General features: G+C 42.3%; 1 protein-coding gene across 1 annotated transcript in view; it reads right to left on the bottom strand.

The window, feature by feature from the left end:
- Window positions 1-13,977, bottom strand: part of XRN1 (5'-3' exoribonuclease 1) — a 1,184,094-nt gene that overhangs the window by 989,906 nt on the left and 180,211 nt on the right. The window contains exons 4-6 of the mRNA XM_085633624.1: window positions 8,299-8,408; window positions 6,637-6,747; window positions 798-883 (exon numbers count right to left, since the gene is read on the bottom strand). Of these exons, the coding sequence (XP_085489750.1) occupies window positions 798-883; window positions 6,637-6,747; window positions 8,299-8,408 (307 nt within the window). The remainder of the gene's footprint in view (window positions 1-797; window positions 884-6,636; window positions 6,748-8,298; window positions 8,409-13,977) is intronic.

Raw genomic sequence — 13,977 nt, 5'->3', positions numbered from 1 at the left:
CCGATTAGACTTCTCTAATTCTATTTATTTAGGCCTCCCCTTGTTCTTGCTGAAATGCTTGCAGATAGTGCAAAATCAAGCGGCCAGATTAATTTTCAAGATCCGTGGTAGGAGCTCGGCGAAACCATTGTTGGTCACTCTTCACTGGCTCCCCATAGCCCAACGGGTAACATTCAAAGTAGGTTGCTTGGCCTTTAAGGCTCTTCACGGGAAAAGTCCTATGTTCATTAACAACTTAATATGCAAACAAGAGCCTGTCCGCAATCTTCGCTCTGCTCATCAGTCCCTCCTTACTGTACCGTCCTTCAAACTGAAGCGTCAAGGTGGGAGCCGATTTGCTTTCCTTGCTCCAAAGGTGTGGAATTCTTTCCCCCGGTCGCTCAGGAATTGCACCAATCTTATGGAGTTTCGGGGAGCCTTGAAGACTTGGTTATTCAAGCAAGCTCTGAGATAGGTTGACTGCCTCTCACTCTCTCCTCACTTCAGCGCCATGAAACCTCTGGGTGCTCGTACGCTTAATAAATCCTGAATAACATAACATAACCCAAATATGATGTGATAATCGTTGTATATGTGTACGTAAATTTACAATCGGAAACAGCAAACCAAAAAAAGATGTATTTGTACCACTGATAGATGGGTACATATGCTCGTCTAAACATAATAATTTTTGCATGGCTAGCACAAAAACATGTATTAATGTCTTCTGAAACAAGGCTTCTCATGTAGACTCACAGACTACTAAATATAAAAGGGTTTTTGAACTCTGACATGCATGGTGTTGAATGCCAGTTTACCTTTTTTGATTTTTCTTCCCACCAAATCGAACTTCTTCTCTTAAAAGCGAGAAATGAGTTTCATGACTGGTTAAACCAAGCATGATCTGTTGAAGTAAAAGACATGTTTAAATACTTTTTCTTAACATCTATACTGAAGACTTAACATGAAAAATATAAGACGACACACTATTTGAAAACAAGAGGTTCATGAACAAAAATAGCATTGGGTAGGTCTTCTGTAAAGACTTAAAATTGGTTTGCCAGTTCAACATAATTGCAATTAACTTCGGATACAAGGTTTGCGCTGGTGGCAAGGCAGAAAGTGTGAGCTCAGTATCAGCAAGTTCAGTTCTTTGTCTCATACTCTGGGCTTGTGAACTCTTCTCACCCAATTAGCTGACGTAATAGAGATTTGAGTTGGACAAGTGTAAGATTTTCCAAACATGCCATTAGTGATGAGAATTAATTCTATGTTGACTACCACATTTTACCAAGCAGAGATAGTCCATAGTAGTCAGTCATCCGGAATGTGGTTAATTGTGGAAATTGATAATCAGCAAAGGGTTTGTGAACGACCTGTGCACTTGACTAAATCCAGGGTTTTGATAACTTCAAGGCCTCAGCCACTTAAGGTTCCAACTATATTTACTTACTCCAGATGTAACATAAGGAAGCGTGCAACCCATTAGGTAGACATCATGGATGAGGTTCTTATTGAAGGGTGGTTCGGTAGTAACAGTCTTAGAGGACCTGAAAACAATCCGGTTTGCTAGAGTCTTTCATCATAGCCCTTTCATCAGAAATGACCAGTTCTGTCACACATGCTCTTTCAAGCCTTGATTTAGAGAGAAGTGAATCCTGAAACAAGATGTAGAGCATAGAGACATCTACGCACATTGATCTGAGGACCAGATTGATAATATTTCTGTTGGGGACATCCTTTCAATTTGGGAGTAGTTGATGGGGTCAGGGGAGAATTATCAAGTCTCTGGGCCTTTGAACACCAGCTCTGTTACAAGATCATGTGTATGGTTCCAATAGCCTGAGCTAGGGCCCCACCATCAGGAGCTCATGCACTTGCTTCCAAATAAGCTCTTTTTCATGCTTCAGGATGGATCATTCTCTCACAAGGAGAGGAGAAGGGAAAACTATGTGACACAATCTTTACCTGCTTCCATTTCAAAGTCACACAAAAACAACACCTAAAGAGTTAGGGAGGATCAGCTGATTTAATAGAAGTGGAGGTTTCTAGGTTAGACGAAGCTACATAATGACCAATACAAGATGGGTGAAATAAGTTAACTGAACATTAGAGACCTGTACTTCAGCAATAAAAGGGACATTATATGGATATTTCCTACAAAACAGCATGCTTATATCTGTTGTATGTAAGAAAAAAATCTTGCATATTCAGATTGAACTATGTGCTGACACAAACATTCCCCAAAAGCTGCCTTTGCAGCTTTGAAAGCCACTATTCACAATGAGGGGGCGGGGATTGTCTTTGAAAGGATCCTATGAAGCTTACTCAAAGAGCAGAAAAGTACTAATAATTAAGATGCCTAATGCTCAAGGTGGCTTTCTAAGGCAGGAATATCAGGCTTGTGGCGGTCTATAACGCCAGTGTAGGCCAAAATGCCTTGCCATTTTCCCCCTTCAGCAACCTGACTGAATGTAAAGTGGCAACTTAATCCTAGTAGCCTTACATAAAGCGGAGTTCTGACTATTTACATGACAAAGGCACGACTGATGCATGGCAATCAACAACTCTCATAGTAGAAGTACATGTTTTTGGCCTATGTCCACACAATATACACCAATCTGACAAAAAACTATTGCCGCTTCAAACTGGTGTAACACTCATGCAATAACTAGCAGACTCAACTAGATAAAACTCCTGCCATCAAGCTCAGACATTCCTAGCAAAATTTACAGGCAATGAAACGTCCCAATTGCCAAGGCACAGAAATGCTTTTAACCTTATAAATCAGAAAAATGTTGGGTGAGATGTATGCCATGGTGAGTGTCAGCAGAATGGGAACAAGTGTTCAGGAATCAAAGATGCTAACCCAAGACAAAAGGAACACCCTTGAAGTAGTACAGGGTAGTTTGCTTCTTCTAAACCCACAAGAGACCCAAAGGTGAGACTTCTACAATGAATAAGGTAGGCAAAATGTGCCTCTTCAGAGGGCAGAAATTAACACTATCCAGTCCATTAAATAAACATACTTTGCTAGCATTCAGAGATGCTCTCTGGAAAAGGAAATGATAACTAAAGGAAGCAGCTGTTGCATATTAATGCATGGATTCAAAGCTTTTCATCAGAGATGATATAGTTAACTAGGAGGCATGAGGAGGGGCTGCGAAGAGACACTAATGTATGTAGAAGCAGTATGCTAAGACTGAATGTAGGAAAGTGGAGTATTATGTAGTAAGGCTGGTTAGGCTTCACTATGGAATAGTTTCACAATACCCCAAAGATGGTTCTTGGATTCACAATAATAAAACCTTAGCTCAGTCCTGGTAGTGTGGCAAACAGCAGTCAAGCTTTACTAGAGGAACACATGTTCAGCATTTTAGAGTACCACCATGGAAGATAAGTATCGGACACGACTCGAAAGAAATCTGACACCAATTTATAAAAATAAAGCAGGTTTTTATATAAATGTAGAAATCTAAATTAAGTACAACCGGAGTTATGGATTTCAGAAGGAAAAATAAATCTGGGCAAATCAATACTGCAAAACATTAGCAACGTGGTCAATGGTAAAAAATACTAGTCACTTTGGTCACTTACAGGCCGAGTTGCGTGGAACCCCGCTGGGGGTTAAGTTGATGTGGGTCCCAAGACCAAGCCACAACAGTTAGTTCGATTTTACCTTGCTTTAGAGGCCAGAGTGCAGAGTAGGTACTGTCCCTGGTGCTGAAGTAAGAGCCGCCGAGGAGCTGGTTTTACCACTTAGACAGTGCTGGTGGGGTAACAGGTGCAAAAAGTCGACAATGGTGCCACTGCTGTGGTTGGTTGAAGGGTCTGCAGAGGTCAGTAAAGGGGTTGGTTGCCGGACTGGCCACCAACAAGCCTTGGAATCAGTAAGGTCAGCAAGATGTTATTTCAACATCCAAAGGAAAATGGTAGCCACCTGAAACTTGCAGGAGCTCAGGACTACATTTCCCACAATGCCATGGATCATCTACTTTTGAGTGAACCCTCCAAGGGCCCCATGGCCTGTGATTCTTTGGTGCTGGTACGGTGTTTTTACCTGCGGACTGTAGTGGACTAGTGCCATTGGTCCACTAGTCTGGAGTTGCCTTTGGCTCTCAAAGGGGTCCCTCAGTGTGAGGGAACCGGTTTTTGGTCCTGGAAGAGTCGCAGTCATGCAGTATCAGGATGGCTGCCACAGGGGCAGAGTATCATGAGCCTTTGTTTTGTTCATGTTGTGTTCTCGCAGTCTTGGGTCTCTTATGTCCACTGTTGCAATTCAGATCACAAATGAGGTTCTAGTGAGAGGGGTGCCCCTTAAATACTAGATCTGTAGCTCACCCCCTTGATGAGCCACTTCATTAGCCATCCACTCAGGTAAAGAGGTGTTGCATTCTCCCCAAAGAGGCCATTGTTTCCGACTCCTGGGAGAGTTTACTCTTCCTGGTCAGATTCCAGTCTTGGTGGTGGCAGCAGCAGCTGTGGGCTGCCAGCCAGAGCACAGGAAAGGCATGGGCAACCTCTAAGGCAACCTCCTGGGTGTATGCCACATTGACCTCGACACAAGAATCATGTCCGGGGTGATGAGGCATGTTATTTGATACCAAACATGACCTATTTCGGCAGCACCATAATGGAGCTGGCAACCTCCAGTCTGCCCGGGTACAACCCATGTTATCCTTTGGACCGCTGATCACTTATAGTAGCTCTTAATGGAAAAGGCTACTATAGGGACATATAAGTTAGCACTTATATGTCCTCACCTTTAACTTAATGCACCCTGACTTCTGGGCTCAGGAGGCCTTCCTCAAGGGTGACTGGCATATATTAAAAAATAGTGTTTTGACCTTGTCACACATGGTGAGGGCAAAGTCAAATTCGAGCAGTTTGCACTGCTCCTGCAGTCTGCAATTGTAGAACTGCGGTAATCTGTTTACTGAGGTCACTCAGGGAGGTGCAAACAGTGCTTCAGGCCAGGTGATCCCTTTTACTCCCATGCGCTGGGAACCACTGGTACCATATACTATGGACTTATAAGGAGGGGGGGGGTTGAAGCCCTTGCCAATTGGGGTCGCCAATTCACATGTATCAGTTTTAGGGAGACAGCAATGGGCAGCATTAGCAGGACCCTGTGTTCTTTGTCATAACCATCAGCACTAGAGCAAACAGTTGAGGGGTGACCATACAAAAAGGCCACTTTCTTACACTGAAAAAACAAAGGACCTGCATACTGAATTTATACGATGTGGATTCCTACCCACACTGATAAAAGCAAGGAAAGATTCTTTTTGAAAAGTGTTTTTCTTTTACCCTGAAATGTCATTTCCTACTAATAATTAAAGTAGACACTGTCTGGGAGGAAACTTTTATAAGTTCAGTCTTTATATGAGGCAGAAATGTAACAGTCTCTGCAATCTAAAAGTATTGTTCTCCCTTGAAGGGATGAAAATAAGTGGGTAACAAAGAGCACGCCAATTCAACTTTGTGTTTTTGATGGCAGAAACCAGAGAGCTTTGCGTCTCACCCATACATATGCAGGGTACCACTATAGCTAGGGTCTGAGCCATGGCCAAACTAGAGCTCGTCACACTGGAGCGTACCCAACTTTGGGATCCTTCAGGAGCATGGAAGTAATTGAGCATGACCCACTAGACAAACTCTGGCATGTTTCAATCTTCAAGTAGATGAAATGTTGGCTTTTAAGAGGTTATTGTCTGCTAAGGAGTCAACTTTGTAAGCACTTCCTAGCTCACTCACGAGGCTTAATTGTACAACAGTAGACATGATACTGCATTTAAAAGCTGAATTTCTGCTCATATCATTAAAACGGTCCATTGGCCATTATTCTTGGAAAACAGTGCTCCGGACTGTACTTCTAGACATATTTAATGTAAACCTGCCTAATCTGGTTGATCAACAGTGGCTCTAGTGGTTATGCCCATATTACTTCTGGGTAGACCACACAGTGGATATGATGAATTATTCTGTTGATATCATTCTTCTACCTTGGATGGTGGAAACATGAATCTCTACTTCTAAATTCTCTAGTGAAATCATTTATTGGAGTATGTGTGCCAGATAAATTTTACTTTTGTTGCTGCACTTGTAAAAGAGGATGTACTCAACTAGCACAATGTATACAATGTATATCACTTATTTAACTCAGGTGCATTTCCAAGCAAAGCAAACTGCACGCAGTATGGCATTTAAATGTTCTGAAACTTACATTTCACAGCAAAATGGAAAACTGTAAAACCTTGAATGTTTCATAGTGTGCTATCATTGATGTAAGGTGTGGCTTCCCAATGTTATATTGCTAAATCAAATCAAATTTAGAGGTGAGCGACTGAAAGTAGTGTGTGTTCTAGATAGAGAAGATACAGTATCAAAGGGAAAATAAATACAAAACAGGAGAGAAAAGGGAAAAAGAATGGGCAAAGAATACATATAAAGGCAGAGACAGTGTAGGTCCAGAGTATCCATATATACACACTTGTGAAAAACCTTACCATGAAACCCGGCAATTTACTTGCTCAGTCTACTATTAATATACATGAAAAGAATGTTTTAAGGTTTAATATCTTAATAAAAGCTACATTTTTCTTATTCTGAAATGTAAAAATGTAAGCATAACATCCATTTTAAATCCTTACTTACCAAATCGGCATCTAAACCATAAAGACAATGCCTTGTGTTTGGATTATAATCTGGATTTGCTTTCTCTGATCTGATAAATTCCATAATTTTGTGTTCTCCTTCACCGGGAGTCTGCAAATACAATAAGAAACTGTCCAAAATTAAAAACATATAGCAGTGTCAGAGTAAGATACATAAATGAAAGAGAAAACATTCCAAACTGAAAACCAGCAAGATAGTAGGACACTAGAAATCATCAAATCAACTCCAGCTATCCCATAGACTTTACGACTCAATGAAGAAATCATTCGCAACTCACAGTACTTGAAACAAATACATCTGCCTATAAAATAAAAAGCTCAGAAAATGTAAAAGTGTTTAAATTAATAAACAATGGAGTTTTATTTCAATCTGTGGGGGGTCTAAATTTAAGACCACTTGAGTTGCTGCTTGCCAACTTCGCCACAGTAAAATGTAATATGCTACTTAACTTTTCAAATGGTTCTCCACCACTGGACACATCTCAATGTGCTCAGAAATGGAGTATATTGACACCGAAAACACAATTTTACAAGACTTTCTGACATAACTCAAATTAAATGGTTACCTGATGAATGAACTATTAGACGATTGGTTAAGAAAATTAAAGTGGAAACTGTTGCGCAATTTGGGAGCATCCAGCTGGTCTTTCTACATTATACACATTTAACATCTGGGAACTGAGAAAAGTAAGTATTGTGCCTCAAAATTGAAAGGTGGGGAACAAATTACCACATGGAGTGAGACTGTATTTAATAATAATGGTAGTTCCCTTGTGCCAAGAATGCTGCAGAGGAAGAGTTTATGATTAATCTGTATGTTTGTCCACATTCCTGCGAACTCCCTGTTTCCCTATTAGTAATGGAGGTGTGCTAGTATTAGAGAACATATATTCACATGAAGTGAATCGTAAATGTAGGACTGATCCACAGTTGGTTAGGTCTAACTTAGATAGGTGTTGCTCACTTGACTAGGTCTATTTTGTCTAATCAGCATGTTTATCTCATCTAGATTCTCAGGCATAGTATTTGTTAGGTATTTGTAGGATGGATACATATTGCTTAGAAAGGGCCTATGCCAGGAACTACCTAAACATTTTTGCCTTTTTATAATGTCAGAAGCACAGTGATATACCCAGTCAGAAAATAAACTGAGCAAGAGCCTTCAAAACTATACAATAAGGTCATGGTGAAGAAAACGGACACTGAAAACCGATATACCCAGAATCTATGGGTACCCCTAGCAGAAATCTGCAGACATCTTGCTCCATCTTCATAGATTGAATATGAATGAATATGGATAGAAAAAGAACTATGAAAAAGGTTCACAGGACCATTAACCTACAGACAAAATAAAATGCAAAAAACCTAAACAATCTACAAGTGTATTTGACTGTGAAATTATTAGTGATGCAATCAATGTTGCATGCAAGATCAGGTTATGTGCAATATTTTAGAGCAGCTCTATATTTATGTGGGATCGCTTTGTTTTTGTGGATTCCATAACACTGACATTTCCATAACTTTTCACATTGTAACAATCTGTAACTCACACTCTAAACTTTCATACTTTTGGCTATTTTTCTGTAGCCTCTCCACAATTTAAGTTCAGAATGATAGATATGGCATAAAGCAATACACTGACCTCATGGCCTGATAAGTAGACCGACACTCCCTGCCAAGACTTGTCAGTGGAAATCTTCATATTTACAAAATACTTCAGGTGTTCGTGCAGTCGTGCCATGAATTCTGTGCCTAAAAATAAAGTACGTTTTATGTCAAGTTCATTTAATTTCTACTCAGCTAAAATACAACAGACAGATAATGGAAAGGGTGGAAGGAGCATATGACATGCTGAAGAATCTCCATTAAACACATTTCAAATATTAAAAGGTCAATATCTGTGTGTGTGTTTGTGTATATATATATTTTTTTTAATCACTGAAGAATTCAAAGGTTACAGCAACACTATAGTTAGGCTCAGATTTAACTCATACAAAACCATGGGAATTCAGCAGTTATAGTTACATGAGCAAACTATAACTTACATCCTCACAATGCAGTGCTTATGACCTCAAATATTACATCACTCATGACATGGTCAGTGACATCACTGATGCAATCTCAAATGACATCACTGATGACATCATTCAGTGAGTAAGTATTTTGTAAACGTATTGAGACTTAAAGATATATACTGAGGTACTGCAAAGGTAATATTTATTTTGCTTGATTAATTAAAATCTTTGCAAATACATGACAAAAAGGTTCCCTTGTACACAAAGTATTAAGCTTAAAAACAACATTAAAAGGATCATCAATAAAATATTCCCAGTTTGTGCAATTGGCTGTTCTGTAAGAAAATACACAAATTCTTATACTTCAGAAAGAGTTGAGCTGGCAATAACTACCATTGATTTACATGCCGCATGACACAGCCTAACCAAGTCCGTTGTTCTAAACTATTGGGCATTATTAATTTAAAATGCTAGTGCAACTATAGGAAAGCATTAAGTTCATTTAACATATAAAAAGCGTTTTCTTAACCTTTAGGCAATAAATAAAAATGCTGGTACAACTGTAAAGTGCTATTATTCATTTTTGGGGACTCCCTTCTGATGCCCTTGTACTCTTATTTTTGACATACTTCAGATAATGACAAATTTTTGAGTCTCTTGGTTACGGTCTCAAATAATTTTGTTAGCCGACAGTTAAGCTGAACGTCAACAGGGTTGAAGCAAAGCTTCACTGCCTACAGGACCGGGTGCCATAATACCTGAAAAAGGGACGTAACAAGGTGCATCTTATATCCTTTAAGTTGGGACAGTTACAGATTACATGAATAATGTCCTCCTTCCCACTTCCGCATAGACGGCAAGTCGGTGTCCCTCCTCTCCTTTACCATGGGGGGAGGTGGGGATTAATTGCAATTACCCCCAATCGTAGTTTTAGAAAATTTTCCTTTGTTCTTATTTTGACTCCTGCACTCAAGTAGGGTTGGTGTTTGAGCCTTGCGTAATCACTGAGCACTATCCAGCCGTGTGCCTTTCTATTAAGAATTGCTTTGTCTTCTAAAACAGATAGCATGGACATTGTCTTTTTCACTGCTTTTTTGAAGGAAAGATGATCTGTTAGTACGGCCCAGAGTTCAGACAGACCCAGTAGCTCAATGGAGTCAAACAGATAATCCCTGGCTGAGCAATTTCCTTGACGAAGGAAGGTGTTCCAGAGGTGGGAGTTTAGGGATCCTGCCTCTGTACTTCGGATTTTATGCCAACCTTTTAAATAAGCACTCCTGCATAAGTTAAATTACTATTCTTTCTGTACTACTGAGTGAATCTATTTCTAACATATGTGACCTGAGTGGTTGTGTGACTGTATCTGTATGTGAGTGACTATATTGGTGAGTGAGCAGGTATGGCAGTGGCTGTATGGGTGAGTGATTGGCTGAGTGAATGGCTATATGGGTGGGTGAATGAGTGTGTGACTGACTGCATGGGTGAGTGGGTGTCTGAATGTGTGAGTTATTGGGTGTTTAATTGGGTATATGGCTGTTTGAGTGGTTGTTTGTTTAAGTGAGTTGGTGTACGAGTGGCTGTATTGGAGAGGGAGTGTGTGTGAATGGCTGTATAAGTGGATGAGTGAGTGGATGTGGGAGTACTTGTTTAGATGTGTGAATGGGTATATAAGTGGTTGTGTGAGTGGTTGTATGGGTGAGTGAGTAGCTGTGTTGAAAGGCTTTATGGGTGAGTGAGTAGGTGCGAGTGGCTGTATGGGTAAGTCAATGGTTGGGTGAGTCAATGGTTGTATGAGTAGCTGTATGGCCGAGTGAATTATTGTGAGAGTGGCTCTATTAATCAGTGAGTGAGTGTGAGTACTTGTATGGGTCTGTGAATGGTTATGTGAGAGGGTGTGTGGGAGCAGGTGTATGATAGGTTGTAAAAGGGTGTGAATGGGTGCACAAGTACTTCTGTGGATATCAGTGATGTCATTTGAGAGGTCATCAGTGATGTCACTGATCAGGTCATAAGTGATGTATTATGTGAGTTCATAAGCACTGTATGGTGGAGGCTTAAATTATAGTTAGTTCAGGTAACTAACTGTTGAATTTCCATGTTTTTTATGAGTGAAATCTGAAAAATCTGAGCCTAACTATAACATCCCTGTAACCTCTGTTTTTTTCAGTGAATTTCAACGTTTACATTTTATTTCCTAACTGTAACCTGTAATTTTGAAAGAGGGTGTGTAAGTGGCTGTATAGGTAGGCGAGTGCGAATGAATGGGTGGCTGTGTGAGTGGGTTTGTGGGGTGAGTGGGTTTGTGGGGTGAGTGGCTGCATGGGTCTGAGAGTGAGTGAGTGAGTGTGTACATGGCTGTGTAAGTGAGTATAGGAGTACCTGTATGGATCTGAGTTTGTCTGAGTGGGTCTGTCAGAGGTTGTGAGAGTCTCTGAGTGGGTCTGTGAGTGGATGTCAGACTTTTGAGTGGGTGGGTGACTGGGTGCATGAATCTCCGAGTGGGTCTGTGAGTGGGTGCATTCGTGTCTCAGTGGGTGTGAGTGGGTGCATGAGAATCAGAATGCGTCCGAGTGGGTGCATCAGCATCTGAGGGGGTCTCTCAGTGACTGCATGAGTGAGTGGGTTTGTGAGTAAGCGCATGAGTGGGTCTGTGAGTGGGTGCAAGTCTAGAAGTGTATGAAAGAGTTTTAGTGGGTGTGTTAGTGTCAGAGTGGGCCTGTGAGTTGGTGTAGGAGTCTATGAATGGGTCTGTCACTGGGTACTTGAGTGTCTTAGTGGGTTTATGAGCATGTAGGTAAAACGGAGGGTGGGTGCATGTATATATTTTGTCCATCAATATTCGTGAAAACGTTGCGATACTTGCAAAATTCCCGCAACGTTACGGGGGGGGGGGGGGTAGGGAGGGCCGCGCTGACAGTGACAACTCAGTCATAAATATGGCACATCGAAAATAGAAAACCTTTTTAACACATAGCTTGTCTTACTGACACTCCTATATGTCAAATATGAGGTCAGGGTACCTCTACCCTACCGATCATTCCACTTTTTTGGTGAATCTTTACCGCTGGGACTGTGTACTGTTTATAAAAAATGGTCGGCCGCAACTTTCTGCCTGGTTTGCGGCCAATCCCGGTATTCACACTGGCACACGAATCCGCGATTAATCGCGAAATTGACGCAAATTAGTCACAGCCAGATAGCACCAACTGTATTTTCTTACAGGTGTTTTCTTACATTTCAACAACTATTGAACGTTTTTTTTACCCCAAATAACTGAAAGCGTGATCTGCATAACTAAATCTTCCATTCTGCCAAATTTGGTGTAATTCCGTTCAGTGCAGCTTCCACTAAAGGTCCTAGGAGAATCAATATGGGAATTGCACTTATTTAGTACCCCGCCACCCCTTTTTTCTCGCACCACAGATCGCCCCAAAACTTTCCATGCACAACAAGATTCCCCGGGGCACTTTTGGGAAAAGATTAATCAATCTGCGCCAAAGACCAAAGATATAGGCAAATCAAAAACGCTTTTCCTATGGAAACATGGTCCTAACTACAACTACCTACTGGCAACTGCCAGTAGGTAATAAGTATGTATGTATACGCTCACAAATTACGATACAATAAGGTGTGTGACGTAAATAAGATGCTTTATCAAAAGTTACATTTTATAATTAACCACATTTTTTAAGTATGGACATGTTTTATAAAACCTGTATCTTAATTTGAATGAGTGTTTTTGCCAGGAGGAGAGGCTGGTCATTAGGAAGGGTCTGGAAATGCAGCATGTGAGGGTGTGGCCAACCGTCAACCAAGATGGCAACACACTGAGCCAGCTCCGCAGGTGCCAGTGATTTAATCCCTAAAAATCAATCAGCATCCCTACAGTGTCGGTAGTAAGGTCAGCAGCAAACGCCTCTGGGGCGGAGTTGGTGGTGGTGCTGCTGGTTGTAAGCCCCATGGTGAGTTGAGGGCAGTCTCTGACTAGAATGCCTCGTGGGGAATGAGGCGAGCGTGGAGGTGAAGCGGAGCCTGGCAGCAATGAGCTCACTGAGAACATCCTGCCTGCAGCAGTGACTTACCTGGAGTGACTCTCACAGTGACGATAGGGAGAGAGTGGTGAACAGGAAGACGCTGCACCTGCCTGGCGGTGTACAGTGTGCCGGTGAAAAATCGGACGACTGGAGCTGGGAGAGGCCTAGAGCGGGACACCAGCAAAGCCCGATTGAGAGAGCCGCCCCATTGGCGTCTTTCACAAAGGTCCCTTTGAAGGTGAGAGAACCCCCAAGGCCCATTGAGGGATCTAGGCCAGACCCGCAACCGCATTAGGTTTGTGCGTTTGATTGTGGCATAGAGGCGCCGCAGGCTAAGATGGGGGGGTCCGGAAAGCTCGCAGTGGACGTGACAACAATGTTTGGGATCAGCGAGGAACTGCGGAGGAGTTCTTCTGGGTGGAAGCCCTCCCTTAACAGGCAAACGGGCAGTGACTTTTGTCCAGGCTGCAGCGGCACTGTGGTAAGGTTGACAGCAAAAGAATAACTGATTATATAAAAACCTGGGCACTGATAAGGCTTCACGGCTAATAATGAGACTCACTACAGGAGTGGCCTACCTGGATCCAAGGCATTTGCAGGAGCGCACTGGTGTACTGCGAGGTTTACGAGGGGCAGTGTGCTTCTTCAACGGACCTGATGTGGTTAGACTACGCTCCATAAGTCGGTCGACTTTGGCTCTCAGGAATAAACTGTATGGTCAAAGTCCCTTCTGACGGAATGGCAATCAGGAAATGTGCTCTGTGTTAATTGCCTTCCAGTGGTTATAAAAGCATAGTTTCTACCAGCATTCGAGCCTGTCGGTGAGGTTCTCCAGGTGAAAGTTGAGGTCTCCTAGGAGGATGTAGTCGGTGGATGAGAGTGCGTGAGGGTTGATGAATGTACATGAGGGTGCCTCTGAGCGTGGTTTTGGGGTCGCTGTGGATCATGAAGGGGAGGTGTTCGGCGTCGGGGAGTGAGTTGTCGGTCGAGATGCGGATGGAGTTTTTGTGTGCGATGGCGATGCCTCCTCCGATGCGGTTGGTGCGGTCTTTCCGGATGATTTTGTAGCCGTCGGGGATGGCCATGGCGATGTCGGGTGCCGAGGAGGGGTTCATCCAGGTCTCGGTGAGGAAGGCGATGTCCGGGTTCGTAGAGTTGATGAGGTTCCACAGTTCGATGGCGTGCCTGTGGATGGATCGGGTGTTGACCAGGATGCAGTGGAGGTTGTTTTCGGGGGAGTAGTTCTTGGCGGGAGCGGAGTGGGTTCGGAGG

The sequence above is a fragment of the Triturus cristatus genome, chromosome 11, assembly GCF_964204655.1.
Source record: "Triturus cristatus chromosome 11, aTriCri1.1, whole genome shotgun sequence".
Lineage (NCBI taxonomy): Eukaryota > Metazoa > Chordata > Amphibia > Caudata > Salamandridae > Triturus > Triturus cristatus.
This window is presented reverse-complemented; position numbering and strand designations above follow the sequence as displayed.